Below are 16,925 nucleotides of genomic sequence, written 5' to 3' on the forward strand. Positions count from 1 at the left end.
AGCATTGAAAGTTGCAGAGAGAGAGACTTGGGTTCATTCGTCCCATTGTAAGAAGGTTGCTGATCCAGAGAGGTCCCGTGATAAGGAACAGACGGTAGAGGAAGTTGTATCACTGGAGTGTCTGTTCCAGGAGGACTGAGGCGGCACCTGAGCATTGAGAATCACAAGATCAAAAGCAGTTGTCGATTCCCTGTTCCCTTTTATTGTTTTTCTCCACTTCCCATTCCCCCTCCCTCAAATTATTTTTCCCCCTTCTCATTCTTCTTCGTTTCCTCCTATAAGATGGACTTGCCCCAAGAGACTGTGATCCGGATTTTCCTGTTGACCATGATGTTGACCAGAGCAGTCTGTTCCGGCGAGAGTACCATGGAGGTCGAGAGAGGTTCTGGAATGGGTTCTGATGACAGAGATGGAGGCGTAGTTTCCCAAGAACAACATAATCAACAAGCAAAGGCGAGTATCAGAAAACGATCCGATAGCATTGACCATAGAAGGAATTGTGAAGGATTGTTAGCTGAAGAAAACTGTATCTGTAGGCTCTGTGACAACGTAGTTGAGGATGGGTGCATTAAGAAATGCCAATCCAGTTTTAATATCCACATGGACCGGCATCCCTTGAGTGACTATCACTCCTTAGTGGGTAGTGTGTTAAATCAAACAGATTGTTGGGTATGCTCTCAAGTACCTCAAGGTCATAGCAAATCAGGACTAGTACCATTTCCTTTAACGATAGGGGAGGTACTTGAGCTAAGTGGTGGGAGGCCGGTGGACAGGAGGTTTAATATCTCCAGTCCTCCTAGTTTGAAGCTCCACCAATATCATGTGGATAGATCCCTGATATGTTTTAACATTTCCAATCCCCGAAAGCCGGGAAATTGGGAAGTGTCATGGAGTAACCAAACCATGACCTTTTCATATAGAGCAGATAGAATGCCGACAGATACAGAGCTTATACGCCACATAGCCAGTAGAGGAAAATCTTTCCGATATAGGTATACCCTAGGAAATAGGATTACGAGAGTTGGAGAGGTATCACCAGGATACTGTGCACATATCATACAAGCTGATACGTGTACTAGACAGATGGGAGAATTAGGGTTAGGAGATTTCACATGGAAGATGTGTAATATGGTTATGTCCTACTCCGTCCCATATGTTCTCCCCAATGATGCATATTTCATATGCGGGAGGAAGGCGTATAAGTGGCTTGCCCCAAACTCTGAAGGATTGTGTTATATTGGAAAAGTACTGCCTGAAGTAATGACTGTATCACATGCCAAAATGAAGGATATACACCGTGTTGCCCAAGCTCCTTATACTCACACCCATTACGAGCACGTAGTTAAACGGCACCTGATAGAAAGAACAGAGCATCCGGCCTCTGACATGATCCATGAATCCACCGGGATTCAGGTTCTAATCGCGTTAGATTTCACTCGCACCGCCAGAGGAGTGTTGAATTATAAATACATATCTGCGCTCGCAAATTTGTTAGACAATATCACAGAAATGTATGATGACACGTTTAGGTATACTGGAAGAGAACTTCAAGCTTATAAAACAGAACTAGTTCAGCATAGAATGATTCTCAATTATCTCACGGCAGTAACAGGTGGATATTGTGTCACACTGGCAACGCAGTACGGCGTGAAATGTTGCACATATATTACAAATAGTACCGAGGACCCGGTCGAGGTCATAGACCAAAAGATGGATGATATTCTCCAACTGAAGTGGGAATTTCGCAGGAGACACAATCTCACTCTTGCTGCTGTAGGTAATGAGCTGACTGGTTGGGTGTCATGGTTGAACCCGCGAAATTGGTTCTCTGGTTTAGGAGAATGGGCTCAAGGAGTCATAATGGATGTAGGGAAGTTTCTCCTATGTATCTTAGGTGTTATCATAACGATTGGCTTGATATTTAGATGCGGTCAGGCTTTAACGAAGTGTAAACAAAGTACCAGGGTGATGAGTTTAAGGAGTAAGGAAACTGTAATTCCAATGGATTTGATTTATGACCCAAATGTAGAAACAATGATGTGATGAAAATGCGATTTCTACGGTCCGTTTCTTTCACCTGTTTTTCCGTTTTCTCCAAGGTAAAAAGACCCACTTGGACGAGGAATTTGATGAGCCGATATACAGACAACAGATGGATTAAAGAAGAAGTTTTGACAACCTGATACGCAGATTTTTTGATGAACTTTGCCATAGATCCCCAGTTTCCCTAGAAATTTTAAAATTACGCTAGCCCAACACTTTTGTAAATCTATGGACATTGACAAAGCTTTTGCTCGCACCTTATGGGCAAAAGCACAAAGAAGACTGCATTCAACAGACACCGAACAAGACTTCAACCGACAAATGTTCATTTACCTGACATAGAATACCACTGCATTTACCGTAATTATGTCTTTTCTTCATCTCTACAACCTTCAGGTAATTACACACATAGTATAGGGAACACAGGCACAGATACCAGCAATCACATATTCCCCCATTCATGTATCATCAACTAAAATGTGTTCCCCATTTTGTTCAAAATCCGAAAAGAGCTCGGTAAAGTTTGACAGCCCATCCACAGACCCGTACCACGGGATAAGAAGGAATTCAAATGTATACTTCGCAATGCCTCGAAGCTTGATTTAAAACACGTACGGCACGATGATACATGACCCCCAAGCACGGATTCATACACACATGCTTCTGCTATCACACTAGGTCATACCCTTTTCCCACCTTCTCCTCTCCTCCCCTACCCAACCATGTAAATGTATTAACCCCTGACATATATTTTTCTCGTTTTGAAATGTTTTAGGAAGTGGCAGTTATTGTTGACTGCCAAAGGGTGGACTGTCAAAGTCAGAAAAATATCTCTATGCACACTGCCATATTTGCACCTCACACAGGTCTGCGCTGCGCATGCATGCGCTCTCCCGTGCGTGCGCATACTCGCTGTTGCGGGCACCCGCGGGTGCGCGGTATGTGCATTTACGGTAGAGTTCATGTGTTCGTAGCGTGCGACCCGATCGTTACATATTTCCACTATATAATGTATTTTGTAGATCATGGTCCCTTTGATAGAGTCTGAAAGTTTGGTTAATGTAGAATGTTCATGAACAGAGAAATCTCTCTTTGTTTGATACGAAGGGTCAGACAGGAGTAATACAGTGGTGTTTAGTACCCATCGGAAGAGTATTTAATTAGCAATATTCCGGTGTTGGTTTGAAGCGGATTAATCGCTCGTGCGAATAGTTATGGACATAAGAAGTTTATGAACATTTACTGTATTTGCACTTACTTATCCATGCGGCGGGAAACCCAGTTTCCCTCCCACCTGAGCTGTTGGAAATAGTCACAGCCCACCTGTATGAATCAACCTATGACCTTTTGATATAATGCGAGGAGGAATTCCTGTGTCCAATGAACAATGAGATTGTAGGGACCATTGAATTGTATTGTGTGTGGGGCATAAATAGACAAGCCGATCACATCCAGCTCTCACTCTTCAATGGTTATCATTGCTGAAAATCGGGAGCTGGATGTCCAGAGGCGCATGCGATCGTTTCCTTTGTGCGTAAGTTTTCTCCGCAATCATATTGTCTTTCTTGTTGTTATAGGCCATTTCTCTCTCTCTCTCTCTCTCTTCTCTTCTTTCTCTCGTACTCTCCTAAACGTAATAGTATTGTATTGTATTTCCTGTGTAGTTATCTGGTTAGGTAGTCTATGTTATATTGTAGTGTATGACTTGTATTGTATTAATTCTTTTGCAAGTATAACATTCATAATATATATATATTAGGCGTTGAACCCTAAGCACGGTATCTGTGTATTTCTTATAGTGTTAAGTATTCACAGAGCGTCGGTGACGCTCAAACAGCTTTTAAGTTAATAAGGTTACACTGTGTTGCACCTACACCCTATCTCTACACTAAGGTTTTACAGCATATTACATTGTTTATGGTTTAGATTTAAAGGTTTAACATTGTGAGCGTCAGCGCCGCTGGTGATCTACTCGTGGTCCCGATCGTCCGCTACGCTATAGCGAATCATTACGTTAGTCGGCAGCCAATAGCGTGCCTGCCTGTGATCTCTCGGCCGTGAGCGAACGTGACGCTTGAGCGTCTCGACCACGGCTAAGCGATCGTTACGCAACGAGCGTACCCTTACGGTACTCCATACGTAAATAGCGTACAGTGTTCTTAGACCTCATAAAGGGTTTTATATAAGATAAATATTTAGCTTTATCAGTGGTTTTGGTCATTTTAATTCCTTTTAGTGCTATTTATTTATGCAACCTATTTGTGCAATCTGAGATGAGGCCAGAATATGACCAAGTGACCAGCATTGGGCCCACTACCCAGGGGTGTATCTAGGGATCCGAGCGCCCCTGGTAGAGTAAGGGCTGGTGCCCCCCGCCCCCCCACATACATATTTGAAATAAGGGAGGTGTATCAAAAAGGGGTGTGGCCTTGTGGGGAAGGGGCGTGGCCACACAATAGTACTTCCAATTCAAATTACGCCACACAGTATCACATTACACCGCACAGTAGTGTCTCTTATTCACGTTATGCCACACAGTATCATAGTACACCGCACAGTAGTGTCTCTTATTCACATTATGCCACACAGTATCACATTACACCGCACAGTAGTGTCTCTTATTCACGTTATGCCACACAGTATCACATTACACCGCACAGTAGTGTCTCTTATTCAAATTATGCCACACAGTATCACATTACACTACACAGTAGTGTCTCTTATTCACGTTATGCCACACAGTATCACATTAAACTGCACAGTAGTGTCTCTTATTCACATTATGCCACACAATATCACATTACACCAGTGCCGTAACTAGACATTTTAGCGCTGTGTGCAAGAAACAGCATCGGCGCGCCCCCCCCCATACTTAAAATAGGGCCAGTGTCAAAAATGTGGGGCATGGCTTCATGGGGAAAGGGCGTGGCCGCAAAATATTACCAATCCATATTATGCTGCACAGTAGTCTCCATTATTCAAATTACACCGCACAGTAGCACCACTTACACACATTACACCAAGAAGAACTCCTGTCACACATTACAGCAGGCAGAGCCCCCTTTAACACATTACAGCAGGCAGAGTCCCCTTTAACACATTACAACAGCCAGAGTCCCCTTTAACACATTACAACAGCCAGAGTCCCCTTTAACACATTACAACAGCCAGAGTCCCCTTTAACACATTACAACAGCCAGAGTCCCCTTTAACACATTACGGCAGGCAGAGTCCCATTTAGGGTTAGGACATGACTGCCCCCTCATTCAGTGTATCCTGGGGGGGAGGGGGTTGTCAGGCTGCACTTTAAAGGTGGGTACACACTGATAGATATATCTGCAGATCAGTTGATCTGCAGATATATCTGTGGACGAACCCTGCAGTGTGCTGTACATACACACTGCCCGATCCGCACACCTGCCTGCCCAGTTCAACTGTCAATCACCGCCGGCTGCCGCAGCATGTGTACGGGCAGTCGGCTGATCGCCCGTACACACACAGCAATGCGCCGATATATTGGCCGTCGGCTGTGCTGCAAGGCCGACGCAATATGTCTGTGAATGACGGAGTTCACAGGCATATCGCCCGTACACAATGACCGACAGACCTGCGATATATCAGCCGTTCAATAGAACGGCTGATATATCGGCCAGTGTGTACAGGCGTTACGTCTGGGAAGGGGGGGGGGATCGGGTATTACAGCACTTTGACCTCCGTGGGGAAGGGGAGTGAGAACAAGAATACCCACAGCTCAGTGTATGGGGTGGGGGATGGGGGGGGGTTGTGGGGCTGCAATGTAACTCTGAGGGGGGGATCAGGCATTACAGATGCGGCTCACTGTAAGCTATGGCGGTGGCAGGGAGAGGGGGTACGGCATTTCAGCTCACGGGTCATTGTTAGCTTTGGTGGGAAGGACATTATGCTGCTGTGACAGCGGCGGCAGCAGGGAGAGGGGGGAAGTCGGGCATTACAGCAAGCGGCTCATAGTAAAGTGAACTCCAGTGACAGTGGGGAGATCGGGGTCACTGTGAGACTTTAAACTGCAGCAGCGGCAGGGAGACGGGAAAGGGGGGTGAGGCATTACAGACCGTGGCGCACAGTAAACTCCGCCGCGAAGGATGGGGGGGATCGGGCAGTATTGCCCGTGGCTCACTAACCTCCATGGCCAGGGGGAGGACATTCAGACTGCAGCAGCGTGGGGGCACCAGGCGGCTCACTGTAACCTCCCATCAGGGGAAGGAGGTGGTCACTGCACAGGCTGCACTGTAAGCGCCTGTTGTTGGGGCGGGGAGATGTTCAGTAAGTGTAACCTCCGTGGAAGGGGGCGGTGATTGGGCAGCACTGTAAGCTCTGGCGGCAGAGGGGGTGGGATCGGGCATTGCTGCCTGCGGCTGCACTGACAACAAACACTACAGCGGACACATCACAGTTTGCGTTGCAGAAATACAGGTGTGTGCCGGCAGTACTGCGCCCTCAGTGCATATGCGCTGTGTGCCAGGCACCGCCAGCACACACCTAGTTACGGCTGTGCATTACACTACACAGTAGTGTCTCTTATTCAACAAGGAAAATGATATAACAAATAACTGGGCGCTGACAATAATTACTATGATATTGAATATCACTGATTTGAGACTGCTGCTTCACCAAGAGGTCACTGCCAACCTCACAAAAAGTTCCAAAAGATATGTACACAATAATGAAGCGCTGTCCAAATCAATGTGTATTTAAAACATATAACATTTATTTAACAAATACATGACAAACATAGATCACACGGCCGGTGTTATTCTAATATCACTTAAAACATATATAATATATATAATGTATATATATAATGTAGCCAATCCGGGGTTAATAAGCTTAATTAGTGCACTAGATGTTAGTAGCCATTAATCATGCCATAATGGAAAACTTAGAATCATCAGAGAAAATTCAAAGCATGAAACTCTTTCAGCTGATGGAGATTTTGAATTAAGTTCAAAGCATGGAATTTGTTAGTAACAAGCGTATTAATGCAGGAATCCCTTTGCTCCAATATATCCACTGCAAACAGCTTTAGGTAATGATTATGTACTTATCAGTCCAGCGTGGCCACGCTTAGCAAGCAGCAACTCGGCGTGTCTTCAGACCTGGATGGTGATTATCCGGGGTGACGTCTCACTCCTTATGCTCCTAGCCGGTCCTCACGCTTGTGAGGAAGCCGCCGAGTCGCACATAGGCGGGGAAACGCGTTAGAGGAGTGCTATCCTCGGCTGGGATCAATTGCCGTTTACAACCAGCACCACAAGCGTTGATTTGGACAGCGCTTCATTATTGTGTACGTGTCTCTTATTCACGTTATGCCACACAGTATCACATTACACCGCACAGTAGTGTCTCTTATTCACGTTATGCCACACAGTATCACATTACACCGCACAGTAGTGTCTCTTATTCACGTTATGCCACACAGTATCACATTACACCGCACAGTAGTGTCTCTTATTCACGTTATGCCACACAGTATCACATTACACCGCACAGTAGTGTCTCTTATTCACGTTATGCCACACAGTATCACATTACGCCGCACAGTAGTGTCTCTTATTCACGTTATGCCACACAGTATCACATTACACCGCACAGTAGTGTCTCTTATTCACGGTATGCCACACAGTATCACATTACACCGCACAGTAGTGTCTCTTATTCACCTTATGCCACACAGTTTCACATTACACCGCACAGTAGTGTCTCTTATTCACGTTATGCCACACTATATCACGTTACACCACACAGTAGTGTCTCTTATTCACGTTATGCCACACAGAATCAAGTTACACCGCACAGTAGTGTTTCTTATTCACGTTATGCCACACAGTATCACATTACACGGCACAGTAGTGTCTCTTATTCACGTTATGCCACACAGTATCACATTACACGGCACAGTAGTGTCTCTTATTCACGTTATGCCACACAGTATCACATTACACTGCACAGTAGTGTCTCTTATTCACGTTATGCCACACAGTATCACATTACACTGCACAGTAGTGTCTCTTATTCACGTTATACCACACAGTATCCCATTACACCGCACAGTAGTGTCTCTTATTCACGTTATGCCACACAGTATCACATTACACCGCACAGTAGTGTCTCTTATTCACGTTATGCCACACAGTATCATATTACACCACACAGTAGTGTCTCTTATTCACGTTATGCCACACAGTATCATATTACACCACACAGTAGTGTCTCTGATTCACGTTATGCCACACAGTATCACATTACACCGCACAGTAGTGTCTCTTATTCACGTTATGCCACACAGTATCCCATTACACAGCACAGTAGTGTCTCTTATTCACGTTATGCCACACAGTATCACATTACACCGCACAGTAGTGTCTCTTATTCACGTTATGCCACACAGTAACACATTACACCGCACAGTAGTGTCTCTTATGCACATTATGCCACACAGTAACACATTACACCGCACAGTAGTGTCTCTTATGCACATTATGCCACACAGTATCACATTACACCGCACAATAGTGTCTCTTATTCACGTTATGCCACACAATATCACATTACACCGCACAGTAGTGTCTCTTATTCACATTATGCCACACATTATCACATTACACTACACAGTAGTGTCTCTTATTCACGTTATGCCACACACTAGTACCCCTATAGGAAACACTGTCTATAGAAGGCATATGGGGAATGCAAACAGAAAATAGAAATGTGGACCAGTGCTAGTAAATATATTTCTATTTTTATAAGTGGAACGTGGTCAAACCGCATTCTGGGATGCGACTGCAATATCCCTGTTCTCAGAGCTCTGACCTCTGCTTGATTGACATGCAGAGGCATTTGCGGGGAGGGAGGGGAGCGATGTTGGGCCGTTGCAGGGGCAACGTGGGGAAAACGGGGTCGGGCCGTCTACATTTTAAGGGCGGCTGAGTGACATCACACGCAGCCACCCGTGTTTGAAAAATGGCGCGGACCACCTGCATACGCAGCCTAGCTGCAGCTGCAGGGGTCGGCCGCAGTTGCTGCGACCACAATTAAATTGCAGTCGCTGAGCAGGCCATTCAGCATGCTGGATGGCCTTGTCCTGGGATGGATGAGCATCCCCCAGCATGCAATAGAAAGGATTTCAGAATCTGCAATCCTTACCGAATATCCCCCATTGCCATTAGTACATCTGGTCCCGCTCATAGGCACGCACATACACTTACATACATACTGTCACACACAAAACACATACAGTGCATATGATATACAGTACAGTCACACATGCAGTATATACAAATAGCTACACACATATACAGCCACATACATACACACTTATTCACATACCTAGTCACACACTAATACACACATAAATACTAGAGATGAGCGGGTTTGGTTTTACTCGGATTTATTCGGGTATTTGGGGTTTTGCTTATTGGCTATCCAAAACGCGTGACATCCGTGATCCAATAAGATGCCATTTCGAGCCCCGAGTAAATCCGTGTAAAACCGAACCCGCACATCTCTAATACCCCTTTTCCACTTGCTAGCACGGGTCGCAGCCGGGAGCCTGACACGGCTGCGACCTGTACTAGAGCCCCCTTCTACACTGAGCTCACCAACCCGGCATATTGCCGGGTTGGTGATGCTGCTGCTGATGCGGCAGGGGCGGTGCTAGGAGATCACATGATCTCCCAGCGCCGCCCTTCCATACACTGTGAACGGGAGCCGTGTCGCATCGACACGGCTTCCGTTTACACTACACAGCTTACCGGGTTGAACACGTGTTCAACCTGGCAAGCTACCCTGGTAGGATTCCCGGATCACTTGATCCAGGAATGTGCAGGGGGGTGGTGGTCTGTTTCCACTGTTTTTAGAGCTAGTGGAAAAGGGGTATTATAAATACAGTAGATACTTATACACACACAAACATACATACACATATAGTCACATACATTAATGCAGACACACATACAGACAGACTATATAGTGTTTACCCCCCTCATGTCACAGACAGGGTACACTCAGTGCATGTACTTTAGTAGCTCCTTGTCCTCTCCCCCTCTCCTCCATGCTGCTGGGTTGCCTGGCACTGACTGAGTGTCGTGTAGCCCCGCCCCCTGCTTCCACTCCGCCCACTTCCTGAAGGTCAATGCCGTGCAGTCTTGTGCCACCCCTCCCCTCACTAAGGGGGTCATTTACTAAGCAGTGATAAGAGCGGAGAAGTGAGCCAGTGGAGAAGTTTCCCCATCAACCAATAAGCAACTCTGTATAATTTTATAGTATGCAAATTATAGATGTTACTTCAGTGCTGATTGGTTGCCATGGGCAACTTCTCCACTGGCTCATTTCTCCGCTCTTATCACTGCTTAGTAAATGTCCCCCTTAATCCGGATTGTACCTTGTGACTGTCTGTTACTGCCGGCGCCAGTGTCCACCTGACACTGGCACCGACACTAACAGACAGTCACCAAGTCTGACAGTACTACTGGATTCTACACCCTGGACGTGGATGGCACTGCCAGGCAGCGCCCCTCCTTGCCTGGCGCCCCTGGCGAGTGCCATCCTGGCCAATGGGTAGATATGCCCCTGCCACTACCCATTTAATATATTCTTCTACTCAGGTTACATTTGTGGCGATAACACGCACCAGTAAAATGCCTATCTAATGCCATACAGCCCCTTTGTTACAGTGTATCATGGATAGCAAGTTGCCCTGTTTTGCTTGCAGAGGTTAGGGTAAGGCTGTGGAAAGGGAGGTTAGGCTATGGGATGTTGGATGTCTATGTGGCAATGTTGACATGCTCCATGTCGATTTTGTTATGACCATGCTGACATGATCAATGTCAACAGAATATTCAATACCAATAATGAGTTACTGTGGCTTTCATGTAGGCCAGAAGGCAGTACCTTTTAATAATGACCTTTAATAATACCTTTTAAATAAAATGACCATATAAATGTGTTCTCAGATTTAACTTTAGTTAAATCCGAGAACAGTGTACAGGAGTTACTCACAAGCAGTGCCGGATTACCAACTAGGCAAAGTAGGCACCGGCCTATGGACCCTGCGCCAACGGATTAAAATAATATTGATTTGATCTTGAAAGAAAATGACAATCAGGCTTTCTTACATTGTTTCCAAAATATAGAAAAAATAAATCAACTCAAAGAAACAAAAACGTTACATTAAAGACTCTGTAGAGAAAATACTGTAGTAATGGAATGTGCCCATTAACTACTTAAAGTAGAGAAACCATAGACATCAGATTCACATTACAGGTTCCAGAGCACTGACTGTTGGCTGGTAAAATTAAGGAGATAATTTGCGAAGGGGGCTCCAAGATTTTGGCTGCCTGGGGGCCTCCACAGGGTTTAATCCAGCACTGTTACAACCCCAGTGTAAATAGTGTACTGTATGTAGTTATGGTTTCTATGTATATCAGGGCTGTGGAGAGATGGTTAGGTCTAAACCAAGTTGGGGAAGGGACCTCTGACGTCACCAGGGGGAGGAGCCATGCCCCTGAAGACGGTACCGAAATGTACGCTCGCCATGCTTCTGGCTCAGTGGCTCGCTTCACTTACCACCGGGTTACTAAAGGGAGTAATTGGTGGGGTCCTAACTCCGCCTCCTGGTGTTGTGGCTCCTCCCCCTGATGTCAAAAGTCCTTTCTCCAACTTGATTCTAGCATCTACCGTGCTTCTTCTTCTTCCGTACTCCTATATGGGGCAATGTAGCAGTAAACAGTACAAGTAATTATCCTGCCTGTTTCCTCAGAGGGAAATTCTCAAAACATACCAAAGAGCACAGTAAGGGTGTATAGTGTCATCCTGTATCCACGTCTGCCAATGATTTCATGTTACCACTGCTGAGTGTTGAATATAGTTCCACGTGTGTCTGTGGCAGGGTGGATAGGGTAGCAGAATAGCTGAGTGAATATAATAATGAGAATTGGATGCCCATATTTATCAATGAGTGATAAATTTCCCTGTGAGTGATAAATTGCACCAGCCAATCACCTCCTAACTGTCATTTGTCAAATATAGGCCCCCATTTATGAAGCCTTGGATAAAGTACCAACCAATCAGCTCCTAACTTCCATGTCACAGGCTGGGTTTGAAAAATGAAAGTTAGGAATGGATTGGCTAGTGCAATTTATCACTCACAGTGAAATTTATCACTCATTGATAAATAAGGGCAGAATTCTGGGCAGAAACAAGGGCTGTTGGACATTGAAGCAGGGCTAGGTATGGAAGGGGAACCTTATGGAAGCTGCACCCTCTTGCTGTTAGGTAGCCTGGAACAGGTTATATAGCCCATCATTCTCTTAGATACTGCATAATAGGCAGAGCGCAAGTGATATCTAGAATATTTACCCTGTAAATATGAAATAAAAATGTTGAATAATGACTCAATAATGCATCGCTCAGCAAAGCTAGTACCCGTATTTTTGACATGCAAAAACTGTCTTCTACATATATACCTTCCCCAAATGGTATGTCCCACATGCTGTCTGTAATCCCAGACGTTTATCACTCTGTGAGAATGTGAATATTATTATAACTTACTAGTACAATGCACTGCTGTACTATTGGGAGGCCATGATCCTGTGCGTATGCCGGTTCCGCCATTGTCACGGTCTGTTTTCTCATTGCAGAAGGGGTTGTACCACTCACCTTTCCGCCCTCCCTAAGTTTACAAGAAGTGAGCAAGAAGAACCCAATGGTGGAGAATGGGAATTACCGCCCAGAGAACTGCAAGTCCCAGCAAAAAGTAGCCATCCTAATCCCGCACCGGAACCGGGAGAAACACCTCCTCTACCTGCTTTATCACTTACATCCGTTCCTCCAGAGACAGCAGCTGGAATACGGCATCTTTGTTATTCACCAGGTGAGAGGAAGAGCCTCGTCTTACCTGTAGCATTATTTATTTATTAACAGTTTCTTATATAGCGCAGCATATTCCGTAGCACTTTACAATTGGAAACAACAGTAATAGAACAAAACTGGGTAATAACAGACAGACATCGAAGTAGGAAGGCCCTGCTCGCAAGCTTACACTCTATAGGGAGGTAGGCATTGATACAGAAGGATAGATGCTATCTATTGCATAATGGGCCACCAGATTGCTAGGTTCTGAATGGTCTGTATTCTACAAATCATTTGATAGAATGTACTTGATTAATGCTAGCTAGATGCTGATTGTTGGTTGCTATGGGCCACTTCTGCACTGCTCCAATATTAAGGTCGAATACACAGGTTCTCATACTTTTTAATTAGGACCCCAAACAGTGCATGTTTTCCAGGTCTCCTTACAGAATCACAAGGGAAATAATTAGTTCCATGTGTAAATCTTTTAAAATGTGTCAGTGAGCAATGAAAACACCTGTATTTGGGGTCATGAGGACTGAGTTTGAAAACCACTGGTTTAATATATCCCCCCCCCCCCTGGTTTCAGTAATTTTGCAAGTATGGCAGTAACGTCACTAGATGGGTGGGGGCCGCGCTGCGTGGTGCCATCTGAGGGGCAGGGCTGCTCTGTTATTTTTGCAACATCCATTTGGTGCCATTGACTATGGTTTAAGTAAGAGAAGGATAAGCACATGAGGAAAGAAGGCCCTGCTCGTGAGAGCTTACATTCTAAAGGGAAGTGGTAAACAGACAGGGCTGACACAGATGGGTAGACAGGGAGCATGGAACAGAGAATTAGGATGAGATGAGGCTGGGTTTGGTGAAGAAGTGTATGCTGGTATAAGTATAAGGGGTTGCAAAACCACCTACCAGAGAAAGAAGCTTTAATAGCACAACCATTACAAATACCAAGGGAGCCATTATTAAGGAGTATATCTACCATTATTGAAAATCATTTTCCTCCATAACAATATTACACTCCTGATATACTAAGATATTATACATATCTTTGATTTTAATATTTTTCACCAGAGGCATATTGGAATTGGTTACTGTATGTACACTTATCAATTTGCTTGGTGTCAACATAGGGCATGTCAACCCCTTATACTAATACCATTCAACCCCACCTCAGGTGACTGTTTTTTGTATGTAAGTCTGTGTCCATTCTTCTTTTATGATTAACCATAATAAAAGTTAAGTTTTAACATATTTCATATCCATCAAGTGCGCCCCAACATAGAGTCTTTCTTTTTTCTTTGTACACTATACTTGATACCACTGACTCTGGGAGCACTACCAACTTTTACATCAAGCACCCCTAACAGGGATCCTTCTATTGTTACACACTGTTGGTCCACTTGCAAGGGTATATATACAACTCCTTGCAATTTCAAATCCAGTGCGGTGCCGACCCCCACTAGTCTACAATTTGGAGGCCAAGTCAACACTGTAAATTCTTTGTCATGTTCTTTAAACCATTCCTCAACAATTTATTACTATGGCATGGATCTTCCTGTAACACTGCAACATTTCTATTTATTATGTAATGATAGTGGGTGTATGTAACATTTCCTGCAACATGAAAACTCTCTCTCTTACGGGAAATGGTGAGCTTGTAATGTTCTGCGCACAACTGCTGCATCCTCATCTGCATGGACCTCTATGGCTGTATCCTGTATATCTGCTATTTATTCTCCGTAATGCCCACCTCACTAATAGACCATGTGATGAGTTTTCCCACTAGGCAGTAAGTGGAGGAAAGGTTGGCCCCTTTAAATACTCAAATAACCCATCTCTCGCAGGCTGGGGATGGCAAATTCAATAGAGCCAAGTTACTCAACGTTGGATACTTGGAGATGTTGAAAGAGAAGTGGGACTGTTTTATACTCCATGATGTGGATCTGGTACCAGAGAATGATTTTAACACTTACCTATGCGACAGTCTACCCAAGCACCTGGCTGTGAGTCGTAATACCACCAAATACAAGTAAGTATGGGAAACATTGTGAAAAGTTATCTTCCCTGAATTCTCCAGGATTCCACCAATGTTTTCAACATTTATTAGTCGCAATGTAAATTGCACTTCCCAGAAGTGACTTCTTCTGAGTTGAGTTACTGGAGAATGGTGTAAACCTCTACTTAACCCTTGCCATTGTTTATGTACAGTATGCTTGTTTCTGTTGCTTCATTGTCCTGACCATAATGTCCTCTTACCAAAAGATAGCTAAACGTTCATAGTTGTCCAATTCAGTGTATTTTTAGCATGACTTTTATTTGCTCTCTTATGAGTTTGTGTTTTTTTTTATGGCAGCATAGCTAAATAGAAGTTCCAGGGCTACTCTAAAGCAGATTCAATTAGCTGAGACTCCCATTAGCGCGTGTCTGAGTATTAGGGTTGGTAAAATAATCCTAAATTATGGAATCTCAGGCCCCTGTCTGTCTTATGCAGTGCCACGAAATGTGCTGGCAAAATCCTTCATTCTCATAGGCTGGATCCATTCTCCTTTCAGGTTGCTGTATAGTGGCTACTTCGGAGGCGTGACGGCAATGAGCCGGGACCAGTTTGCCAGAGTGAATGGTTTCTCGAACAGTTACTGGGGCTGGGGAGCAGAGGACGACGATCTGCGGTTGAGGTAAAGAACCGGGGGCCTGTGTGCGTAGAATAATGTGTGTAAGAGGTTCTTGCTGAAGGGACCTGCAGTCTCACATAAATTCCTTCATGGACAGATCCATTTTCATGCTAGACTACAACAAAAGAAAAATAAATAAATTGAATTACTTTATCCTATTACTAAAGCTAGGTAGCCTGATTTTGTCATTCCCATCGCTACAGCATCTTTAGATGCTAAAATATTCTAAGGCTGCAGGAGGCCTCTGAGGACAAAAAATGCAATCTGGCGGCATTAAAGACGGACGCAGCATCGAATAACCGTCAGTCGTAAGCCTCAGTGGCTCAGCTGAGGGCAGGAAGACCAAGGCCTGGCTACCACTAGAAAATGCTGTCCTTTGCTGCCCCCGGCCCACTTCCAATGGCCGCATCATGTCAGTCATGCTGCAGTTTGGGGGCGCTCTCTGCGAGATCACAGGACCTGTTCTGCATACGCGCAGACCATCGGTTTTGAGTACAAGTCTGAATGATGCCCAGTGTCTGCTAATGACAACAGTAACTGTAGTGAGGTAGCTGGGGATGGTGACAGATGGTGGCCCACCAGTGGTTACAGGAGATGTTGGTGTTGTCTCTGGGTTCATCAGATTCTCCCTCATCTCGTACTCTTGTACAGGACCCTTTGCTATCCTAAAAAGCTATAGTCCAGATACTATAGTAAGGAATGTGGTGTAGCTAAGTCTTTCTCTCATTTGTTTGCAGGGTGGGATTCAGCAAGATGGCGCTGGTCCGGCCTTCCCCAGAAATAGCCAGATACAGCATGATTTTTCACACCAGAGATACAGGCAACGAGGTCAACGGTAAGAGGTGAGATTCTGCTCTTCTTCAGCTGCTCATGTACCTCCTTCAGTGGAATACATATGGTTGACCAGCAGATGGGATACCGGCTGTCACTATACAGACAGCGGCATCTCATCTATCGGAATCCCGGCAGCGAGGCATGGAGTCCCCTCGCGGGCTCACCATGCTTCGGGCCCAGAGGCTCGCTTCGCTTGCCACAGATTATATTCCCACTCGGTTGGCAGCGAGCATCTTTCTCCTCAAAATGTGCGTTTTATTTTAATATAATAATTGGTGCAACAACAAAACTGCAGCGCTAGCTCACACAGATGTGACATTTTTACATCTGTGTGCAACGGAGTCTGTGTAAGAAGGCTCCAATGTGAGCGGCTTCTTCTAGTGCTTCATTTGTGACATTGTGCGCGTGTAACACCAATTCCTGAGCGCTCGCAGTCCAGCGCCTGTTACACTATGTTTCACTGTGAATAAGATGCTAAATACAGACAAA

General features: G+C 44.9%; 1 protein-coding gene across 1 annotated transcript in view; it reads left to right on the forward strand.

The window, feature by feature from the left end:
- Positions 1 to 16,925, forward strand: part of LOC134988305 (beta-1,4-galactosyltransferase 4-like) — a 34,407-nt gene that overhangs the window by 14,747 nt on the left and 2,735 nt on the right. The window contains exons 3-6 of the mRNA XM_063950537.1: positions 12,717 to 12,949; positions 14,775 to 14,959; positions 15,483 to 15,605; positions 16,340 to 16,444. Coding sequence (XP_063806607.1) covers positions 12,717 to 12,949; positions 14,775 to 14,959; positions 15,483 to 15,605; positions 16,340 to 16,444 — 646 coding nt within the window. The remainder of the gene's footprint in view (positions 1 to 12,716; positions 12,950 to 14,774; positions 14,960 to 15,482; positions 15,606 to 16,339; positions 16,445 to 16,925) is intronic.

Source organism: Pseudophryne corroboree, chromosome 2, assembly GCF_028390025.1.
Source record: "Pseudophryne corroboree isolate aPseCor3 chromosome 2, aPseCor3.hap2, whole genome shotgun sequence".
Classification (NCBI taxonomy): Eukaryota; Metazoa; Chordata; class Amphibia; order Anura; family Myobatrachidae; genus Pseudophryne; species Pseudophryne corroboree.